Raw genomic sequence first — 22,988 nt, forward strand, 5'->3', positions numbered from 1 at the left:
TCGCGGATTCTTTTTTAAGTATCTGAAAAGACTTTTCTTAGATGGCAGCGAACGACCTCTGAGGTCTGCGGGTATCTTTTCCCATTGTGAAGGCGCTCCTCTCTGGGAGGTCGCAGGGCCCTTTTACGGAGAAACGGGGGACCCCCTCTCAGCGGTCTGGGGGAAGCTTTATGCCGGCGCTGGGCCCGTTCCCGTGGGTTCTGCGAGGTCCCCTCCCGCGACAGGCGTGACCCCCGGGTCAGCGCCCGGCCCACACCAAGCCGGCGGAAAAGCCCCCAGCAGCCCCGCTGGCTTCTAGAGCCGCTTCCCCCCGCGAGTCCCGCCGAATCCCGCCCTGCCGCCCGCCGCGAGCGTGCCTAACGTGCCCCCGCAACGTGACGCACGCGCCGCGCCGGGGTGGCTGCGCGGGCAGCGCGGCGGGAGGAGCGCGCGCCGAGGGCTGGGTGCGGGCGGAAGTCGGCGTCTGCGGAAAGGAGAAAGGAAAGGGAGACGCGGCCGGGTGCGTCGCGGTGCGGCGCGGCGCGGCTGCGAGACCGGCAGGAGGGCACCGCCCCCTCCCCCGCCCTCTCCGCTGAGGATGGAAGTGACGAAAGCAGCCGAGGAGGTCACTTCCTGCTGGGGTGGATGAGGAGGAGCCGGAGACGCCGCGGAGGAGACCGGACCGAAGACGGACCGTGCGGGGGAGAGGTGAGTCCTGGCCTCGCCGCCAGGTTCCTCTGGGCAGAACCCCCGGCTTCGGCGTGGACGGCGTCCCTGCGGTCGGGGCCGCCCGGCGAGCCACGTACCAACCCAGCCGGGCCTCCCCCAGTGCGGGGGGCGGGGGAGGGAGGGGGCCCCGCGGCTGAGGGGCGACGGGGATCCAGGCAGTGTTCGTGCGGTGGCTCCGCGGAGCTTCGAGGCCACGGGGCGAGGGAGGCCCGGCCGGGAGGCAGGTAGAAAGGAGGCTCCGGGGCTGCGGAAGTCGGGACCGGGAGCTGCAGCGGGGGATCCGCGGCACCAGATTCTGCAAGCCTCACTCTTTGGGGAATGGTCGCGGTCCGAGGGAGGCGAGGGGCCTGCCGGGCTTTGCAGAGTTGAGATGAGTGATCCTACTTGGACAGAGTGTCCTTGGAATGAATTTGCCTAAGGCATGGAGAGGCGCCTCCGGGCCCCTGGGAGGGAGGCCTTTATGGGTGAAATCGGGGAGTTGGGATGTCGGGAGAGAGCTTCCTGGGCAAGTCATTGTTGCAGCGGGGTTTGGATCGCAGAGTCGTGGTGGGTGAAGGCATTCCGGTGGAAGAATAAAGACCCCGCGATCCGACAGAGCAATCTAGTTGTTAGCGTCCAGGGCAGCTTCCTGGAGCCGTGGGGAAATTAGTGTTTTTCCTCTCTCATTGTCACGGAGATGGAAGCAGCCGGGAGAGGAAACTCCTGCCTCAGCTCTGGGGCCTTGTTATTGTGTATCTTGTGTGTGTAACTCTGTGTCTGTGTTTATGTTTGTTTTTTCCTTCCTTTGGGGTATGTATCTCATCCTCATTCCCTGGTAGTTTCATAGCCCGAAACTTGCTGGTCTTCTTAATGTGTATGGTGAGAAAAAAGATTCAAAGGATCTAGAGGAATCCTAGGTTAGATGAAATTTCAAGATTAGGAATTTGTACCCACCCCACCCTAGGGTCACTAAGGCACCTACATTGCCTCCAGACTCCTGCTAATGTTGGTACTGAGGGCCTGTCATTCACCCTGGGGAACTGCCTGGCTGAGGGTAGATCTGCCTTCTGCCCGCATATCCCTCTGGCAGTTTTACCCTTCCCTCCTTTTTGTTAAAGGATGGACTGATACAGGCTGCTTGCTGCTGGGAACAGGAAATTTATTAAGGAACTGTAAATCTGAGTGGAATGAATTCAAATCACAGCCAGACTCCCTCCACTTGTTGAACAGAAGGTTCCCAGAAATGCTTGCTTTTTTTTCCTTCCTGTTAAAGGGAGAAAACGTAAAATGTTTTCTCAAAGAAAAATTGGGGGAGTGTGTGTGTGTGTTTGTATAGAGTAACTGTACATATGGTGTGTTTACTTAATGTATCCCAGGGTGTTGTTTCAAGGAGGAAGGGGCAGTTTCTGACTGGGAGAAGTTTTCCTTCTCCCATCTCACATAATTCAGGAAAGTAAATCAAAATCAGATGTTCATTCTTGAGTGGCAATCAGATGGCTTTGGATTTTTTTTTTTTAACTCTTCTTTAAACTGGTACATCTGGGTGAACTCAGACTTGTGTATCTTGGCATCTGGGCCTGTCTAGTAATAGAAGACAAACTGTTGGACTTGTTTTGGCTGCGTTTTTGGACTCATTTCACCATGCCCTTTTTTACATTTGAAGGACTGGTCAGGGGGAAGAAAGCAAATATTAAAAACAGTGTTTACAATTTGTGGCTTAAAGTCAGGTGGGAGATAATTATGGCCTTTGAAGCTGATGACTTGAGCACGCATCATTTGATGACTTGGGGATTAGCAGTTTGGAGGTGACATGTTTGGAAGAAAGAGGGTTACATAAGGAGGGAAAGACAGGGAAAAAGAAGTTTGGGGAAAGGCTGTGCCAGAACACATTGGGAGGATAATAAATAAATAGCACCTTAAAGTAATTGATGTGGCTTGTATCTCTCAGCAGGAGGGTGAAAATGAAAGCAGGCTGTAGCATCGTGGAAAAGCCAGAAGGAGGTGGAGGTGAGCAGAAGTTAATCATCTTCTGACATACCTGGAATGTCCCTCAGTGGTTCCTTTTCTCTCCACTTGGGTTTGGTTCACAAATGCCAGACCATGGCTGCCAGCCTCTTGACAGGGTAGATACTGCTAGGACAGTTGTAGGCTTGTTTCCTATGGATGAATGTTAACATGTCTGGTCACCACACCCTTATCCCGAGCTTTAGCGTCTCTTTCCTGTTAGAGACACAATTCCAACCTTGAGGGTAAGGTTGTATTTTCCTAAAACATTATCTTTCCTTTTTGTTCCCTTTGGAACTTTCATGTCCTTACAGAAAGTAGGCATGAGATTTAGTAAGATCTGAAAGGGTAAGAGATTAGACACCTGGGTGCTGCTGCCCAGCTCTTATCAGATTTAATGATTGCCACAAGGAAAGGTAACTTCTCTCTGCTTTCCTCTCGGCTATTGTGGTTAGCCCCAGCTGACCGAAAGTGTGTTTGTGGCATGTTTGCACAGCACTCTAGAGATTCTGAGCATTGGAATGTGAGGTTGGGGATACAGGTATGTATGTTCCTAGCTCCTGACTACCTTGATCTTGCCCTTTTCATATTAAAGGGTATCAGTTTCCTGACTGGGCCTATAAAACAGAGTCGTCCCCGGGCTCCCGGCAGATCCAGCTATGGCACTTCATCCTGGAGCTGCTGCAGAAGGAGGAGTTCCGCCATGTCATCGCCTGGCAGCAGGGAGAGTACGGGGAGTTTGTCATCAAGGATCCAGACGAGGTGGCCCGCCTCTGGGGCCGCAGGAAGTGCAAACCACAGATGAATTATGACAAGCTGAGCCGGGCCCTGAGGTGAGGGAAAGGATTCCCAAATCCATTGTGTTAACAGATTGGAAGGAGACTTAAGTAGTTTGGTGAATGTTAGATAAAAAAGGTATCAGGTGATAAGAGACTACACTAGTGAATAGGTGTAGCTTTTTTTTTTTTTAGGTGTAGCTTTAAAGTGGGAGTGGGAGCTATTGAATCTGGGTAGCACAGGCACAGGAGGAGAAAAGGCATATCTTTGGTTATATGTAGGAGGGAATTCCAACGTGGCTGGCACTGGATCCTGACAGCCAATTCTGCTCTGTAGTGGGCGAGAATGTGTGGTGAAACCTGGATTGGAGCTCATTTATAATCCAAAAGATTAATTTACACTTCCCTGTTAGAAATCTCTTAGAATTTCTCTTTTTTAGGCTCTCCTGGAAGAAACTAGAAAAAGAGTGAAGCAAGCACACAAGAGAGCACTCACTGCATGGTAGTGCCCTAGCTATTCAGGAACCAGTCAGTGAGCTCAGTGAGTTGTCAGTTCATAGGTTGCTCCAGCATGTCTAAAGATTGGTCACTATAAGTTTTTGCAGGTTTTCTTTTCCCCTTGTCAGTCTTTACATTTCATAACCCTTTAGCCCTCCAGGGGCCAGTTTATAACCTATGCCACTGAATAGATTCAAGCCTCAAGATTCTACGTACATTGAAATCCCCTTGCCTTCCTTCACTGTTAGTGACCCTGAATGTAAAATCTGGGCAGCAGCATCGCTGGAGCCTCTCACTTCCTTTTGAAAGTGAAGTAGGCCAGGCTGACTGCTGTTTTCCAGATCAGGGTGTACCATTGTTTGACCTGCCACCATAAAACAGTTCTACATTCCTTTGTCTATGCCTTGAGCTTAGGCCTCCAGACTAACCACATCAGGTCTCCCAAGAGATTTGTCTGCCCCCACCTGGGCAAGGCAGAAAGGAGAAACAAGGCAGTGACATACAGTGGAACAGGAAGGAAATGGACTAAAGAATTGAAACCATAGAGAGAGAGAGAAGAAAGTGGTTGGGGCTAGGATAGGTGTTCAGGATCTCAAAGTGAGATTGTCTTTGTAAAGGACTAGAATTTAGTTGAAAATTGAATGGGAAAAGTATGCTCTTAGGTCTCCCAGCTCTAACCTAAGGGCAAGGCTGCAAAAGAATGATAGTGATGTTTGCAAGTAATACTCAGCAAGAATTGTTGATCTTAGTGGTTACCTAAGTATATCGAAAACTGTCAGTAGCTAGAAGATAAATTGACGTGCATTCCTGTTTTTACAGATACTATTACAACAAGAGGATCCTTCATAAAACAAAAGGGAAAAGGTTTACTTATAAATTTAACTTCAACAAGCTGGTGATGCCCAACTACCCATTCATCAACATACGGTCAAGTGGTAAGATGCAAACCTCTCTTGGTGCGGAATAAATTTTGAGTTGAAAAGGAATTTTAAAAACCCAGGTCTAATATGTGATCATGTAAGTCCCAGTATATAATGCTGTAATACCCTGCCTAGTTGGTTGCTTCTCTCAGAAGCTTTCTTCTGGACCCTCAGAAACCGAAATCTAGGATATAGGTACATTATGAAGGGAAAACACACCGATGGTTTCTGTTATCTGCTCAGTGTGACTGGGAAAAGGAAAGGTGATCCCAGCAGGGGTTCAGGATTCCAGAAGCATATGTTGATTTAGGGAGTTGATGGGACTTTTAGAGACATGTGTTTATAGAGTCAAATATGAACCTAAATTTCTGGAGGAGGATTCAGTTTGAGACACACATGTTTGAGTTATCCTTGAATGGACAGTTGTAGAAATGATCAGAAAGAGAGAGACCTTCAGTGTAAAAAAAAAAAAAAACAACCCAGGTCTAGGATTTGTCACATTTAAGGGGTATTTAGAAACACCAAAGTAATATGATCCCCTGGATTTCCTCTGCGTTCTTGCTCAAGTTTTCCCATCCATCTCACAGGAAGTGATAGACTCTGCAGCATCAAGATAGATTTGGTTTATTTGGTTCCTTTTTCTGCATATTATTTGTCATCTCCTAGATATTATTGCATTGTCCTCTTTAGGAATGGTGTTCCATAGGTTTGTGTTGATCTTTAAGTTCAGGACTCAGTTTTAACACCCTGCCCAGTGGCTCTTTCATAGACAAGAAGTAGCTTCTACAAACACTTCCGATTTTCTATGAAACAACCAAGCTCACCCTTATCAAGTGAATATCATCAAAACCACAGCATCCTTGATCACAGAAAGGAGGTTCATATGTTTGCAGTGAAAAGCAGTGTCTTTGATCTGCACCAACAACGCCTCAGAGAACAGGACTCTGGGGTTACTTGACCTTCTCTCCTCTGAAGTGCTGCAAGGCTTCCCCTCTAGGCTCTCCACAGGACAGGTTTCCATTACAGCTTCTCACAGAGGTTTTGGGTCTGCCCCTCAGGGATGCAGAAAGCAGTCTCTGATAAGGATGATTGTTTGTTTGTTTGTTTTAAGATGCAAATCAGACCCCTGCCTAAGAAAATAGATTGTGTTTAACTAGTTTCTGAGCAGTCCATTAATGCTCTGTCTTTGTGGCATTGTACAGGCCAAGAAATCTGATTGTGATTCTGTAGTATTACAACTTCTCAGAGAAAAGTTGGAAGAAACCTGAAAAATTAGAGCAGGGGTGTGGCTGAGAGAATATAATGCTGAGATCCGTGGCAGATATGTAATTACTACACACAACAAGTTAGGGCAGTTTTAGCTTGATGCTGCTATCATTACAGTTCCATCTCTTCTGTAACCACTCCCTTCTGTCCCTGGGGCATGCATTTAAAAAAAAATAAAAGTGGTATTGGAATGCATCTCTCTAATTACAACCTGTTTTCTTTCCTTGTGCCTGAGGGAGAGGCGTTAGGAAATCAAACCTGTTCTAACCACTGGAATCTTGTTTCCTCTATTTTTCACCCTTATCCCCCTCCTGTGTACCTAGAGGAATTTTGACTCTAGCTGGGTATACCAGAGTGTGTGAGTCTTGTTCTTCTGTCTTCGACCCATTTCTTTTCTATTGAAAACCCACAAGTCCAGCCACTTGGACAACCTGGAATGGGGCATTCATCAGCCCTTGGGAGTAATATGCTTTTCCAGGGAAAGGAAATCTGGACCCTCACTATATGAAGACTCTGGTCTAGAAACCTAACAGTAGTGGCCTAGCACCGCCTATCATGCCTGAAGGTGGTTGAACCAACATTGATCCTTAACTAAGCTCAAGATCCTAATCAAAAAGTCATGGGGAAAGCAAAACTTTTAGGGATACTACTTCGTTTTTACATCCTGGTTACAGATAACCCCAAAGAACTAGAGTCATTAGTTCATAGAGAACTTTTACCCAGATAGACCAGATGTTTCAGGTTAACTTTTATGATGACAAAGGAATGTAACATTTATTGAACATCTACTTAATGGAGGTACTTTTGCCTAGTGTTTTTGTGAATTAACTCATGCAACTCTCCTAGCCAAATAAAGTATACATCTCAGTACCCTCATTTTACAAATGATAAAATTAAGGATGACAGGGCTTCCCTGGTGGTGCAGTGGTTGAGAGTCCGCCTGCCGATGCAGGGGACACGGGTTCACGGGTTCGTGCCCCCGTCCGGGAAGATCCCACATGCCGCGGAGCGGCTGGGCCCGTGAGCCATGGCTGCTGAGCCTGCGCCTCCGGAGCCTGTGCTCCGCAACGGGAGGGGCCCCAGCAACGGGAGGGGCCCCAGCAACGGGAGGGGCCCCAGCAACGGGAGGGGCCACAACAGTGAGAGGCCTGCGTGCTGCAAAAAAAAAAAAATTAAGGATGACAGCAAAGTCAAAGATTGATCAGAGTGGCTTGAATACAGTTATCTGTTGGACACTTTCTCAGGAAACAATTCTTGAGAGATTGAGCTATTGAAATAGATCATACATTCCTTCTCTGGTTTTCGATTCATTCATTTGTTCAACAGATAATGTGTTAAGCCCTAAAGAAAAAGAAAAAGATTATGGGGGAGTTCTTTCCCTCAAGGAACTTAAAATTTAGCAGGAGAGATAAGATATATGAGGTTTAACACAATTCGGAATACAATGTGGAATGTGATAAATGCTCTAAGAAGCAGAGCTATGTGGATTAAGATCCTGGAGGCTAGAGAGATATTGTCTAGATGGTGGGTTGATACAGTTGGGCTATTTTGAACTGTGTGTTTTTAAAAATAGAAGCAATACATTTAAATTTTTTTATTATTTTTTAATATTTAATGTTTAAATGTATTTTTAATATTTACATTAAAATGTATTTTTTAAATGTACTTACATAGGAAACCTTGGAAAGATACAGAAGATACTAGTAAAAATGCTGCCTGTCAGGGTGTGGGGAGAGAGCAGACCAGTTCAAGGATGGACTTGAGACCTCACTTCACCCCACCCCAGTTTTTTTATCTTTATTTTAGGAAACTTTAAAGCTACAGAAAAATTGAGGAAAAAATTGAACATCGAACACCCATATATCCTCTATCTAGATTCACTAATCAATAGATAAACATTTGCTTTATATTTCCATATACTTTTTCAATCTTCTGAGATTAAGTTGCAGATGTGACACTTCATCCCTGTGTACTTCAGTATGTATCTCCCAAGTACAAGGACATTCTCCTTCTACTCACAATAACATTACCATACCCAGGAAGTTTTAACATGCTCTAATACTATTATCTAATATATGGTCCATATTTAAATGATACATGCCTTTTAAAGTTTTGCTTTTTTAATCATGATTATTGTCTAATAAAAAATTATTTATTTTAACAAACACATGCAGTTTGCTATGCGCTGGTACCAGTTTAAGGACTTTACAAATATTAACTCTTGTAGTTTTCATAGCATGAGGATTAGTCCTGTTATTATCCATTTTACAGGTAATGAAACTGAGGCACGGAAAAGTAAGTAAGTTACCTAGAGTAACACAGCTATTAAGTGGTAGGGCCGGGGTTTGAACTTAGACAAGGGCCTTATTCCATTTTGCTAAAGGGGTTCAAAAACCAGTTGGTTACCTACTACTACTACTCTGATTTCATAGTGGCTCCACGAAGGTTGTCTTCTTCAAAGCAGTGTTATTCATACTTCTTTTAGCAGCAAACTTAGTTTTCAGACAAAGTCTTAGATTTGTTATCTCAACATACTGATACAACATATAAAAATAGGGCTGCTGCAGTTACTCAGAGGTGAGGGATCCAGAGTGCCACCTCCAAATTGCCTTCCTTCACTCCCTCTAAATGCATTTGGAAAATGCTATGTATTCTGTCTCCTTTTTGCAGATTTACAGAGTACCTTAGCCTGTGTAGGGACTGAGATAGCCTCCAGTTTAGAAAAAACAAAGCAAAGAACTAAATTGTTTAGGAGATGAGACCTTCTCTACCACCTCCCTTCCCCCACACACATTATACTTATTCAGTCCTTCAGAACACATAGAAGTGTTTTTTTGCTTTTGAAAGATGTGCTCTTAATACAAAATAAAGATCCAGGAGAATCAAAAAAGAATAGAATTTTAGCCATTGTAATAAGCTAGTAGAAGTGATACTTTGGAGACCCTCTTGACTCCACTCAAATTATATTCAAGGTCATCCATCTGTTTTTCCTAATTGTGCAATTAAATCAGTGGTTTTAGAAAAAAGACCTGCAGACCAGTTTTCTGTGGAACATCATTTTGAAATGCTGCTCTGGCACCGTGTTACTCAGGCACATGTGCCAAGAAAGCTACAGTCTTGCACATACCTACCGACTCCAGAGTCCTATCTGAGGATGACTCAATTATAACAAGAATAGAAGACTGCAAGCAATTCCTACCCACATCGTATCTCGTGCACCTTTTTTGTTTCTTCTCCTGGATCACCACACTTCACTTATTTGGGTTTTTCTTATTTTTTCTTCTCCTTTATCCTTCCCTCAGAGTAAAAATAGCCCTCCTGACATCATCAGTGATAGAAGCCACTGATGCCTCCCAGGCGCCCAAAGGGTCCCTGAGGCCTCATACCTCTCTTATGCTCTGATTGTCAGGAGGACCTTTTGGGGGAGTTAACTTGTGAGGCTCTGAAGTTGACATGTGTAGCACAGTGTTGGTTTCGGCCTAGAGCTTCAGTTTTTACTCTGTGCTTTTGGGAGAAGTGGTAGGTACTTGACTTTCTCGCAGCGTCCTCAGTGCTTGAAAGCAGGATGGTAGTGGAGATCATTATACAGTATATGTAGAATAGAAAATAGATTGGAGAGATTTAAAAATTTTTGAATCTCTACAAAGTAGTGATTGTATATCAGAAATGATAAAAGGTACACCATGAGAACCTACCTTAACAAACATAGCCTCTTTTTGTGATCTGTTTTTGTTCTTAAAATGTGGTCTTGTTTGTGTTCATATATGTGAGGGGCAGGGTCTTCAGCCTTTTAATGCATTGTTTACATACATATTGTTCCCAGTTTCGTTCATTGCTTTTGGTTTGCTTGCTTACTTTATAGATATGGCCAAAGTTATGAAAATAAGAAAAGATGATTTGCAAAGCTGAGAGTTAAAGCAGGTGACATATATACAGTATTTAGAGTTGCAGAGGAGAAGGCTGTAATACCCATTCATTCATTCAACTGGTAGTTATTAAGCACCTACTCATTATTAAGCCCTGAACTGCTGGAAATCTACTTGCAAATAATAGGAAGTCCCTGCCTTCATGGGATTTATGTTTTAGAATACAGATAGACACGTAAATGATATTTTGGATAGTAATGAGTACTGTGAAGACAGTAAGACTCTAGAGAAAGGTGGCGGCTAAACTGAGTATAGGAAGCTGAGGAGACAGGCAGCTGAGGGATTCAGTCCAGCCGGAATGTTTATTTTCTGTTGCTCTTCAACATCTTGTACTTGTTTAGCATAAGTAAAATTGCTGATAATGAATGACCGGACCTCCAAAGTGGCCTTTTGTCTTTTCCTCCCTCACAGGTGTGGTTCCCCAGAGTGCGCCACCAGTGCCAACAGCCTCTTCCCGCTTCCACTTCCCACCTCTGGACACCCATTCTCCAACTAGTGATGTGCAGCCAGGGCGGTTCTCTGCTAGCTCCCTAACTGCTTCTGGCCAGGAGTCAAGCACTGGCACTGATAGAAAGGTGGAGCTTTCGGAGCTGGAGGATGGCTCGGCCGCTGACTGGCGCCGGGGTGTGGATCTCATGTCCTCCCGAAATGCTGTCGGCGGAGGGATTGGCCATCAGAAGCGCAAACCTGACATCATGCTTCCCCTGTTCTCTAGGCCAGGGATGTACCCTGACCCCCATAGTCCCTTCGCCATCTCTCCCATCCCCGGCCGTGGAGGCCTCCTGAATGTCCCCATTTCACCAGCCCTCTCCCTGACTCCCACCATCTTCTCCTATAGCCCGTCGCCAGGCCTGAGCCCCTTCACCAGCAGCAGTTGCTTCTCCTTCAACCCTGAGGAAATGAAACACTACCTTCATTCTCAAGCCTGTTCTGTGTTCAACTACCATCTGAGTCCGCGGACATTTCCTCGTTACCCAGGGCTCATGGTTCCACCGCTGCAGTGCCAGATGCATCCTGAGGAGTCAACCCAGTTTTCCATCAAGCTGCAGCCCCCACCTGTCGGGCGGAAGAACCGGGAGAGGGTGGAGAGCAGCGAGGAGGCAGCGCCTGTCACTGTTCCCACGCTGGCTCCTGTCCCCCCGAGAATTAAGGTGGAACCAGCCTCTGAGAAGGATCCTGAGAGTCTCAGGCAGTCGGCACGAGAAAAGGAGGAGCGCTGTCAAGAAGAGGGCAGTGTGCCAAGCAGGACCACAGAAGAGGAAAAAGGCACCATCTTTGCCCGCCCGGCTGCACCGCCTGTCTGGCCCTCTGTACCCGTTAGCACCCCAAGTGAAGAACCCCTAGAGGTGACTGAAGACAGTGAGGACAGGCCTGGCAAAGAGCCCGGTGCACCTGAGAAGAAAGAAGATGCCCTGATGCCCCCCAAGCTTCGGTTGAAGCGGCGCTGGAATGATGACCCTGAAGCCCGGGAGCTGAGTAAGAATGGCAAGTTCCTCTGGAATGGGTCAGGACCCCGGGGCTTGGCAACGGCTGCTGCTGACGCTTAGAACTGGAAGCTGCTTGGGAGCTGTTTATACTATAATCAAACACATACATGTATTTATGTAGCAAGATTTCAGGGTGGGGGGGTGGGAGGGAATTAGGCTGGTTTGATCCTTCTAGGGGCATAGACTTGTATTTTTATGTTTGGGGGATAGGATGGGGGTATCTTCTGTTGTAAATTAGATGGGATGTGAACACACTTTTTTTCCTGGTGAGTAGGACATGGGAAGGGTATTGAACTGAAAGAAGAAAGAGCCTCTGTTTCCTGTTGAGGCTTACACTTTCTGACAAACTCCCAGAGGGCCAAGATACTGTTTGGTCCCATGATAGTTCAGGTTCCAGACTTGTTTCTTTTCTATTGTATTTATATGTGGAAAGCCATTAATGAATTTATTTTGCTCTGAGACATACACATAAAAGGGAAAGGGGCGTGGTTGGGAGGTTGAGCAGTGAGAGACCATTAATACTAAGTATTTTGCCTGAAATGTTTCTTTATAATTATTTCAGGGGAGGACTAAGAATCTCAGTCTTATGGGGGCAGGAGGATGTTCAGGTGTTGCTCTTTTTCTTTTTCCCTTTGTTGTTGTTGTTCGGCTTCTTTTTTTTTTTTTTTCCTTTTATAAAATGTTTTCAGGAAACGTGAAATGTACTGCCAGTTAGAGCGGGGCTGGCAAGGCACAGGCGCTGAGCCTTCAGCTTCATTGTTGAGACAGGAAGCCCTGCTGTGAATTTCTTGGACATTTCACCTACTTCACCTATTAAGAAGCCATGAGGAGTTATAAACTCTTGTTCAGGGAAGAAAGAAGAGGGCAGGAGGATGTAACCCAATGCCTTTAAAAACAAAAACACAAAAATGCTCTTTTTTTTTTTCCATCGTGGGTTTGGGGAGCCAAACCAACGTGTGACTGAGCGAGTTGACTGAGAGACGTGACAGAGTTGAAGATGTCTTTCTGCAGTGTCTGGTTCTCTTATCGTCTTCTTAAGTCAAAGCCTTAACAATGAACATACTTCAACATGATACGGGTCTGTCAACGTAAACCTGTAAAAGGGCATAGACATCTTTTCGGATGATCCAGGAGTGTTGGAAGATGGTTAAATTTTAAGCTGGTATTTAATCATCCCCACTTGATGTATTGGGATAGGTAGCAAAAAGGCAGGATTGTGGGAGTTAAGGGCAGATGAAACCTGGAAACACAGAAGGTAGCTGGGGGTACAAGTGGATGTTTAGGAAGCTGAAAGAAGCGGTAGACAGGAGACAGAAGGGAGACAGATGCCAAGAGGCCTGGTGTAAGTGAAGCAGTGGGTGTCTGTCCTGTTGTGGTGTTGCCGTTCTTGCCATACCCATTCCCCTAGATTGTACTAATTCTCATGATCAATTGACTATCCTGCATGAGACCCCAGGAATTGTTTCTTCATGGGGAATTCCCTTCCAGCAACTTCAAAGGAATGGGAAAGTATTGATCTTACATGAATCGAAAGGAGCCTGGATTAGGGGCAGAGAGAAAGAAGCCACAGCCAACTGTGTGTGTGTGTGTGTGTGTGTGTGTGTGTGTGTGCACGTGCACATGTAAGTACACAGTAGTATACAGAAATACCAAACATGGCTCAGATCCACGAGCAGCAGAGAGAAGAAAGAACTGCGTCTCTGATAGGAGCAAGGAGTGGGCACAGGGATGTTGTCTAGAAATTGGAGAGAGAGATTCCCGGCTCCATCTCAGCGTAGGTGAACTCAGTGTACCAAGAAGCACTTGAGGGTTGTCTTCTCATGGTGAGGGGGGGCGTCTGTTTTAAACTGGAGTGCGTGCGTGAGAGAGGGGCCCAGGAGAGGTTCGAGCCGGTGGGTGAGTTGTTAGGTGGCTTAAGAGGACTTGAGTCCATCATGCTCTTTTTCGGCAGTTGTCCTCCCCCTTGTTTGATTCAAATTCCGTGAGTGACTTGTCTTTCCCTGGGAAAAGGATTAGGAGAATGGTCCCTAACAACTCAGGCTTTGGTCAGGCTGCCTTTGGTTGGTTGTGTTTTTGTCGGTTTCTTTCTCTGTACCTCGACTTACCTCGAATCAGAAAGCAAGCCCAGGCAGGTGGAAGAGGCATCTCTGCTTGGCATTGCCCAATCTAACCAGGGAGGCTGGCTGCCCACCGTCTCTGTCCACTAGAGGGGAGGGCCGGCAGGTGTCAGTATGAACTCAGGAATAGAAACATGAGGCCTTTAAAATAAGAGGGAGAAAAATCCGTGATGCAAACCTGTAACCCCCTAGAACCCAAGTGCCAGAATTAATTCCTAGATGCTGCTTCTGTTTGAATAAAAAGTCACAGCTTTTACACTTGAAAAAAACACACTCAAAAAATGTTCAACTCCATGAAAACTGTTTTTGGCTTTAAGAAATTGTTTGGTGTTTAACTGTTTCCTTTGATTGCCATTCCACCAGTAAATTGTTGGTTGATTTGCACTGCACACTGGGGTTGGGGGGAGGGTCCTACACAGAGCCAGACTTGGGCTTGCCCGGGAAGTGGACCAGGGGATGTGGAGGTCACTGATATTTCCTGGAGCAAAGGGGTGGGAGATAGTTTTTCTTCCCCGAGCCCACTCTGGGCAGCACCTGTCACCAGCCTGGCACAAAGCCAGGCCTTTCTCTTCCGCGAGCATCTCATCACTGAACAGCAGGTGGAAAGGGGGGGACAATACCAGACGTATTTTGCCTCCCCATTTTTTCCACCTTTTGCTGTGCCAAATGTTTAACATTTTGCAAATACAGATCTTGAACATGTATTAAGAACCTGTTCAAACTGTTTGCTTTTTTGACTCTAGAGAAGAAAACAGTAGAGATCTCTTCAGGGCATCCAGCCTTGCTGAGCTTTTCTTTTTTTTTTTTAAGAACGGCTAGGAGTGAAATATAAACAATTCACTAAGTCCCTTCAACCCCCAGTTTTCAAGCTGCACTGCATTAAACCCAGCTCGCTAACTAACACAGGGAATTACTGCACCCTAGTCCTCAGTGGGCCAAGAAACTTTCAGAAGCATTAAAAAAAAAAAAATAATAGGTGAAGTATACCACTTCTCACCAAGCGGGTAGAGTCAGTTGGCTGTTTGTCCCTTGTTTTTTATTTATTCCATAATTATGTTTGTGTTTTTTTGTTTTGTAGACAGTAATGGAACATACTTTTAAATTTTGTTCAAAAGAAAAAAAACTTTGATCCAATCTTTCAAGAACTGTTCCATTTTTTTGTTTCTTCTTGGGGGAAAAAAAGTTACCAGTTAATTTGTTTTGAGATATTTAGGCATTCTTTGAGTTATAAAATTGCGATGCAGGGATTTTGGGGAATTCACATGTGAAAGATGACTTCACTAGTTATCCACTTAAGCAGAATAAAGTGTGTATATGTACATAAAATGTAAGTAATCTTAACTCCATTGTGCAGTGCCTTTTAGATGTTCCGCTTTCTATAAAGTTCAAATTTTTGCATATATATATTATATATATATGATGTAATGTTATAGAAATATATGTATAATATACATATTTTTTCCAGGGGTATCTGATAGCTCTGTATTTTGTTATGGAAGTTGAAAGAAAAAAAGTATTTTACCTCAGAAATTAAAGTTAAATAAAATTTTAAAAAAATACTTTTAAGTAATGTTTGCAGAGCGTTGGTTTTGTTGTTGATACACTAAGCCAGGGTGGTCATGCCAGAGAATGTGCCGCGTGCATGCTAGCTCACCCACCTCCACGCTTTTTATTCCTGTTGTGCAGGGGCCGACACAGCGAGGGTAGGTCCCTTAACAGCTTTGGAGGTTGTCAATTTCCTTGAGTCAATAGGTGCTGCTACATAAAGGACAACTGAAGCCAGGGACAGGAGTTAGTGGGGAAATTTCTACCTCAAGATTGATTTGAGGATTCATTAAGAGTACATGGCAAAGCCCGACCCAGTAGGCCACACTTTGTATGAATCTATATGAAATGTTCAGAGTAGGCAAATCCACAGACAACATAGATGAGTGGGTGCAGTGGAGAGTGACTGCTAATGGGCCACATATTCTTTTTGGGGTGATGAAAATGTTCTGGAGTTAGTGATGATAGTGGTACAACAATTTGAATAGAAAGGGCACTGAATTAAAATCACTCTAAAAGGGTGACTTTCCAGCCATGTGGATAATAATCCCAATAAAGGTGATTTGGGGATGATTGATTTTGTTTTGTTTTTAAGTACATGACAAGCCAGTGCTAGGAAAACCTAGTATTTCCCAGTAGAGGACAGGAATCCAGAGGAGTAGGAGGTCTTCGTGGGGTATTGAGTATCATACAACACACCCTAAGAAAAATGGTGCCGGACTAAGTATTCTCACTTTACTCTTGAGATAAGGCAAAGTGATCTTCTAAAGATATCAACATTGGTAGAATCACAGCCAGGTGTTAAATTTGACTGCTATGGAAGGGTCCTGTGCGTTCAGAAAGGCTGAAATTGATGAGGGGGGGAGGCTAAAGAGGCAAACTAGGATGGATTATGAAGGGTCTTAGGAGACACCGAGAGTTCACATTTTACTGTGCTAGCAATGGCCATCCCCAATATTATGCAAAAGAGTTTGGGCTAGACCACAGAGGAGCATGAAGGCCCGCTTGTCAAATTAACATTTCTGCTTAAGAAGACTATTAACTCATTTTGGCAGGAAAAGGTGAAATGACAGAGGCTAACTGGTTGACTCCCTGAAGCAACCCAAATCAGGCTGGGAATGAATGAATGGGCTTGGGTGCAGACCCTTCTGCTAGGACAGCCTCCTGATTCTTTTCCTTCCTCAGGCTGCTGAAAGCAAAGTGAGACTTGTTAGGCATGAAACTGGTTATAGTTTTGAGCTCGGGATTCCAGGCCACCGGTTCTGCCACCCCATGTTGACCATTCAGTGCATAGAATTGGATGGGAATTATTCAAATTCTGAGCAAAGAGGAGTGAGTGGTGGTGAGCAGGGAGGAAGAAGTGAGGAAAGAGATGGAGCTTCAAGGTGAGAACACTTTGGGGGGGGGCGGGGGAGGAAGGATGAGGGGAAAGTAAGTCTCAGAGCCTGTGACATGAGCGAGTAGGGAATAGCCCCTTCAAAGCCTCCCCATTACCTCCCTGTTCACAGTCCTTACTTTAGTTTAGAAGGCCCTTCATAACCTGGCTCCCGTTTACCCTTCCAGCCTCATCCTTAACCACACAAACATGCATACACACACTCTGTCAGCCCACGTAACACCTAAGCTCCGACCGTAACAGCCAGCGCAGGGACAGCAGTTACCACGTGCCAGGCATGTTAAGGGCTTACTTGTATTAATCCCCATTTCATCAAGGGGAGCACTAAATCACAGAGACATTAACTGGTATGACCGGGGTTCAAGCCCCAACACCTGTGTTCTTAACCACTCATGCCATAAGGCCTCTTGGCCCTGCTGAACTCACTGCCTGGAGACAGACGTCTTTCCTCCACGTCACCTGACCAATGACATCTTTTCCAGAACTCAGCTCAGATGTCATTGCCTCCAGGGGCCTTTCCTGGGCACTCGTCTGTGTGCTATTGCAGCCTGTGTTTACCTCTGTGCCACCACCCTAAGACAATCTTGTCAGTGCTCTGCCGGTCCGGTTTCTCACAGGATGGTCCAGAAGCCGAGGGCTGGTGCAGGGGTCGTTTCGTTTTCTCCAGCGCCCAGCACACTGTCCGGAGCCTGAGGATGCTTGATGAGTATTTGCTGGATAAATGAATAACAAGAAATATAGGAAGGAGGTTTGATTGTCCAGATAGAGAATGCCAGTTTGGAATACTGAGGACAGAAGGAAGACTGCTGTCTCAGTCATCCCCCAACTCCACCACCCCTGATCCCTCTCGTCACAGCTTCTGCTTCCCTCCTCTCTCAGGAGCTGGGTGTGTTGACTCCCTGAGGAAGGGAGATAAAGTGGAATTGGCTCTAATCCCATAGTCCCACCCCTGCCATTTTGCTGGCTGTGAGTCCTTGGGCAGATTATGGAAGCTCTCCGTGCCTCTACTTCTCTATTTTAGAAGATGGTTCTGAAGATTAAATGATGCACATAAAGCATTTAGTACTCAAAGTCCTTTTTTAAATGACATGACAGAGACATTTACGCCCGTAGTCTGTACAGGGCTTTTGCCTTCACATCACTTCCGTCGGCCCCTCTCAAGAGGAGGTAAGATACTATTGTTGCGGGAAGGGGGACTCCTTCCAGGGCCCTAGAGTGGGCTCTTGTCTAACACTCGGAGATGAATTGTCCGAGGAGACACACTTACTGACAAAGCAAGAGACTTTATTGGGAAGGGGCGCTGGGGCAGAGAGCCACAGGGTAAGGGAACCCAGGAGGACTGCTCTGCCACGTGGCTCGCAGTCTCGGGTTTTATGGTGATGGGCTTAGCTTCCGGGTTGTCTCTGGACAATCATTCTGGCTCAGGGTCCTTCCTGGTGGCGCGCATATCACTCAGCCAACAGATTCTAGTGAGAAGGATTCTCGGAGGTTGATAGGACATATGGACTGGTGTCTCCTCTCTCCTTTTGACCTTTCCCAAATTCTTCTGGTTGGTGGTAGCTTGTTAGTTCCACGTTCCTTACCAGGACCTCCTGTTGTAAGATAACTCATGCAAGTGGTTACTATCAGGCTTGGCCAGGGCAGGCAGTTTTCAGTCAGTGGTTCCCCTAACACTATGATCCCTGTTTTACTGATGAGAAAGTAGGGGTCCACGGTGGGTGACCTGTCCTATTGATTCAAACCTTTCTCATGAGTCTGAATCCCATACTTTGCCCATTCATGGCCTTGGATCTCTGAGACAAGGGTGAAGACACTTTATTCTAATCAGACACGCAGAATTAGGGGTGGTGTGGAGGACTCCAACCTTAGCATTTCTCCAGGAGTCAGGCCTTGTGTCCCAATCAGGAGTGCAGAAGGAAAGCCAGCACCTGCAGCAGGCCCAGGGGACGGGGCCTCTATCTTTGGACAAACAGGCTCCTGGGGCTGGATTGTGAGGACTGGTCATGGAGGGATAAAGATCAAAGATTAAAGCCTTCCCAGAATGCAGACGAGCCCCACCCTGACTCCCAGGGCCCAGGTTGGGGGGAGAAGCCCCACATCTCCAAACTCCGGGGCTCCAGGATCTGGGAATCTGGTCTAGGGAGACAATGGGGAGGGTGCCGCCCAACAATGGGCTAAGACTGAGAAGTGAAGGTCTAGAGCCAAGAGGCAGCAGGTGTCTGCCCCAGTGACACTGCCCCGTGCCTCAGTTGTCAGGAGCTGGCTCCATCCCAGCTTCAGCCCGAAGACTGGTTTAGGAGAACAGTCAGAACCTTACAACCTTGGTCCCAGAGAGCTAAGGGTCCGTGCGGGAGGCCGTCTCTGACCTCTCACCCCACGTTCTGCAGGAACCTGACCAGGGAGGAGGATGGAGGGACCCCTCTGTCCAGGAGACAGAGGTCAGCCTTGCAAACATGATTCTGGCTTCAGGGCCCTTTGTTCCAGTGTGTCTTTTTTGGCCTTCTGGGGTTTTTTCCCCCAAATCCCTCAAAGAGTAATTTAAACAGGCAGAGAGTGGGGCAGAGATTTCTTTGTATGATTTTGACCTCCAGGCAACTAACTGGAAGGAAAAGGGAGGGGAAACTGAGGTATGCGGTGTAAGCCTGTCTTCAGAATATCACAGTAAAGGAAGTTTGCTTTAGTTCTCCCACTCCTGGCCCAGCTGGGAAAAATCTTTGTCGCCCATGTTGAAATTTTGGACTTCTGGTGACCAGTTGCAAGTAACGTTTGTACGTTCTTGTCACTTGCTTTAACTTACTTGATCCACGAGTTGATCCACAACATTGCCCTCTGTGGATTCTTATTACTATTATTATCCCCATTTGGGGGATGAAGAAAACAAAGGTCAACGAAGTTGAGTGAATCACCCAAGGTCAACACAGCTAGTGAGTAACCAAACCAGGACTCACCCAGAGTTCCTGACTCCAAGCTCCATGCTTTTTCTCAAACACCTCCCTGCCCCTCAGTGATGACACACAGAGGCTAGAAGAAAGGGACGGGGGATTGAGTTGCTTTAAAGAGGCCCCTGATTTCTCTAAGGGAATCTTATGGAATCATCACCGGTGTGAGCTCCCCTGAAATGACCTCCAGGCCAGAGAGGGAGAGGCACACATGCTTTCAGTCAGTCATTCATTCCTGAAACTGACATGGCCACGTGCCAGGAGACACAGCGAGTCCCTGCTCTCTGGAGACTCACAGAGACTCAGTTTACTGAGGGAAACAAGCCAACATAATGAACTGAAACACAAGGCAGATTGTGGCCAGGTGACAATATTCATTCATTCGTCATTTCCTGAGTGCCTGCTGGATGCTAGACTCTGTCTTGGGATTTCGCAGTCAAATATAGACACTCCTAACCCATCAGGAACTCCAGTTCAAAGACGGGTAATTAGGAGGCTCGGGGTCCTGCTCCAGGGCTCTCCCCACAATGCCACAGCCTTTCCCTTCATCTCCCAGCGAGCTGTGACTTTTCTGGTTACCGGAGAATTTTCAGTACTGACTTGGGCAGGCAGGAACTCAGATGCCCCCACAACACTGGGGGAGTTCTCACTCTCCTCCACAGCCCTTCTAGGGGAAAAAAAAAAAAAAACAGAGCCCCAAGATCCCTTCTAAACACAGGCAGTCCTCAGATGGACTGGTGTCCATCTGGCAGCACCTACACCACCACTTTTGAATCAGCAAGAACCAGTGTCCTCCTCCTAGCCTCCTGACCCCAGAGTCCAGCTCAGCCAGCGCCTAGCACATAAGGAGTGCTCTACAGATGGAGTAGGTAGGTTGTATTGCCAGTAACGGTGAAGCAAGAGGCACAACTCCCTCTCCAGCAGTCAGGTCAAAGCTGATGGGGAAGGCTTGGTCCTTACAAACCTAGTTCTGGTCCTTAGATAGCTCCTACCTGATTTGAGGGTGGGGGGGACCACTTAACCACACTTGGCCTCAGGACAGAGATGTGGGCAGCTGGCTATCCAACTGGCTTGGGCTGTGGACCCCACCAAGGGGGAACCAGGGTGGGGATGGGGAAGATGGAGAAAGAGGGTGAGGCATCAACCTAGAAGGACTGTTGAGAGTGGAGCAGTTTGGGAAGGGAGGAGAGGGCATGGGTGAGGGGAGATGAGATGGACACGGAGTCCTGGGCCGGGGGCCTGAGCACTCTCTGGAAGCTGGGAGGGGCAGGGGGTGATTCTCTGGGGGACAGAGTGCAGAGGCAGCGGTGGAAGGAAGACCTAGAGATGAATTCCCAAGGAGGTGGGGTGGGGGGAACTGAAGCGAGTGGGCGGGGGCTGCAGAAGGGGTGGGCAGGGGAGCAGGGCTGACAGCAGGGAGCGCCCCCCGCCCAACCGCCCAGCCTCCTGCCCATGGTATTGATCCGCTAGATTACTCAATTTCACCCGTATTGATCAGGTAATTGCTTTATCTCGGGTCTCATTTGAGCTCCGCATTCTCCTGACTTTCCCGTCTCTCTCCCTCGTGTTTTTTCCTATCAGCCTGACACAAGGCTCCCTAACACAAAATAAATATATATACATATATATATATATATATGTATATATATGAACATAAAGGTTTGGTTAGCCTGCCCCGGGTTGGTGTTTGGGAAGGGGGACAGGGGTGGATAGAGGAAGGTAAGACCAGCCTGCCCTTGGAGCCCCTAAATTCTCTTTTAAGAAACCCTTCCTGGCTCCAGATAGTGGAAATGTCTGCCCACCCCAGGTTCTCCGAGGTCCAGATAAGAGCTGGGGGAAACAGGCTGCATAGGCCTTGGTCTCAATCTGTCTCTTCTCACTGCCCCACCCATCCTTCTCCCCTGCAAGACCTGGAAACCCCAACTCCTCAGCCAGGCTCTTGGACGTCCCTTTACTAAGTCTGCAGAGTCTTGCCTCTGTCCTTCCGGCTGCTCTTAACTATGTGTCCTGCCAGTCTGTCCCCTGCCCTCTCTGTGGCCCAATGTGTGTCCTTCCTGCCCACCTTCCTCACCCTCTCCCACTCTCCCCATCCTTGGCCTTGGCCCAATCTCCTAACCTCAGGGTTCAGGCAGCCTGTCCTTCAGCTGGAGAAAGGAAAACTAGGGAAGGAGACTCAGCCACTCCCCAGGGAGTCCACAGACTGTTCCTCCCAGGAGCCCCCAATCTGAGAAGCAAGGGCTCTTGTCTTCCTGAAGCCTCCAGTCTGAGAGAAGGGACAAGACCCATCTGAGGGCAGGACAAGAAGACCCCCACAAAAGTTATAGACAAGGTCCCAGGAGGGGAGTGAATGCCGGAAGATCCTGGGCAAGATTCAGCTCTCTCACCATCTTGCAAAGCTCAGCCCCAGATTAGCTCACAGACCAGCCAGGCAGAGTGGCAGCAGACACTGAGACTGTAATTTGCCAACAGTAGCTCCCCGAGCCTGGGTGCGAAGTCTATGGGGCCAAGGGGATCCATCCACCTGCAACCAGGTGCTTCCTTTCAGCACACACTCTGGATTCCTGGAACCCTGGAATTCCCTGTGCAATGGCCAGAGCTGTGTCCAGGCACGCATGCGCCTCCACCCTGGACGCACCCTCCTGAGTATGAGCCTAGGGGACAGCTGTCCACCTGTTGTCTTGCACAGGCGCCTGCAATGTCAAGAGCAGGCCCAGGGTGTGAAGATTCTTAGCATTGGAGCTCTATTTTCAAAACTTCTACTGAGACTGTGTGCCAGGCACTGAAGTAGGAACTGGGAGTTCCATGGTGAACATGATGGATAAGGCTCAGGCTCTCCCCACAGAGCTTAGAGACTCTAGGACATTATAAGCCAGTTCTCCCTCCTACGGCCTTCAGGATCCCCCACCCGATCCATGCACACCACCCAGGGCCTTGCAGGCTCACTCTGTCCCCTTTGAGGAAGGGAGCCCATCAGGTGGGGAGAGGGAAGGACTCAAAGCAGGGCGTCCAGACACCATCTGCGCTGAGGGCGGGGGGTCCCATCTCTGAGCCCCACAAACTCATCCCACCCAGTGAGGAGCCAGAGGAAGCAGTGGCGGGTGTGCAGGAGGGTGGGAGCCCCACAGGGTCCATCTGGCTACATCCTACCTTCCATGAGCTGGCAAGCACCATCACTCTCTGCCAATGTCCTCCACAGAGCCCAACCCAACTCTTCACCAGAGTTTTCCAGAGCAGAGGGCAACTGATCCTTTTTCCTTCTCATCTTAATTTCCAGAGTCCCATCTCTGTGCTCTGGGGAAGTTCCTCCTTGAGTCTAACCAGCATTCCTCCTGCTGCTCCCACATCGTTTTTTTGTTTTTCTTTTCTAGGTTCCTCTTCCATTCAAATGCCTCAACCTTTCCAGCTTCTCCTTCAACTCTCCGCGCCC

The 22,988-nt window shown here is 47.3% G+C and overlaps 1 protein-coding gene across 5 annotated transcripts; it reads left to right on the forward strand.

Moving 5' to 3' along the window:
• Positions 1–507: 507 nt before the first annotated feature.
• ETV3 (ETS variant transcription factor 3) lies at positions 508–11,691 on the forward strand. Of its 5 annotated transcripts, none has more exons than XM_060142292.1 (5): positions 508–687; positions 2,636–2,694; positions 3,287–3,524; positions 4,785–4,900; positions 7,826–8,316. In XM_060142292.1, the coding sequence occupies exons 2-5, from the start codon at positions 2,649–2,651 to the stop codon at positions 7,912–7,914; spliced, it is 489 nt and encodes a 162-aa protein (XP_059998275.1). In that variant the 5' UTR covers positions 508–687; positions 2,636–2,648; the 3' UTR covers positions 7,915–8,316. The 5 variants fall into 5 exon arrangements, with proteins under 5 accessions (XP_059998275.1, XP_059998272.1, XP_059998273.1 ...); XM_060142289.1 differs by lacking the exon at positions 7,826–8,316 and adding an exon at positions 10,489–11,691 and having other exon boundaries at positions 510–687; XM_060142290.1 differs by lacking the exon at positions 7,826–8,316 and adding an exon at positions 10,489–11,691 and having other exon boundaries at positions 510–687; positions 2,639–2,694.
• Positions 11,692–22,988: the final 11,297 nt, after the last annotated feature.

This window comes from Lagenorhynchus albirostris, chromosome 2 (genome assembly GCF_949774975.1).
Source record: "Lagenorhynchus albirostris chromosome 2, mLagAlb1.1, whole genome shotgun sequence".
Lineage (NCBI taxonomy): Eukaryota > Metazoa > Chordata > Mammalia > Artiodactyla > Delphinidae > Lagenorhynchus > Lagenorhynchus albirostris.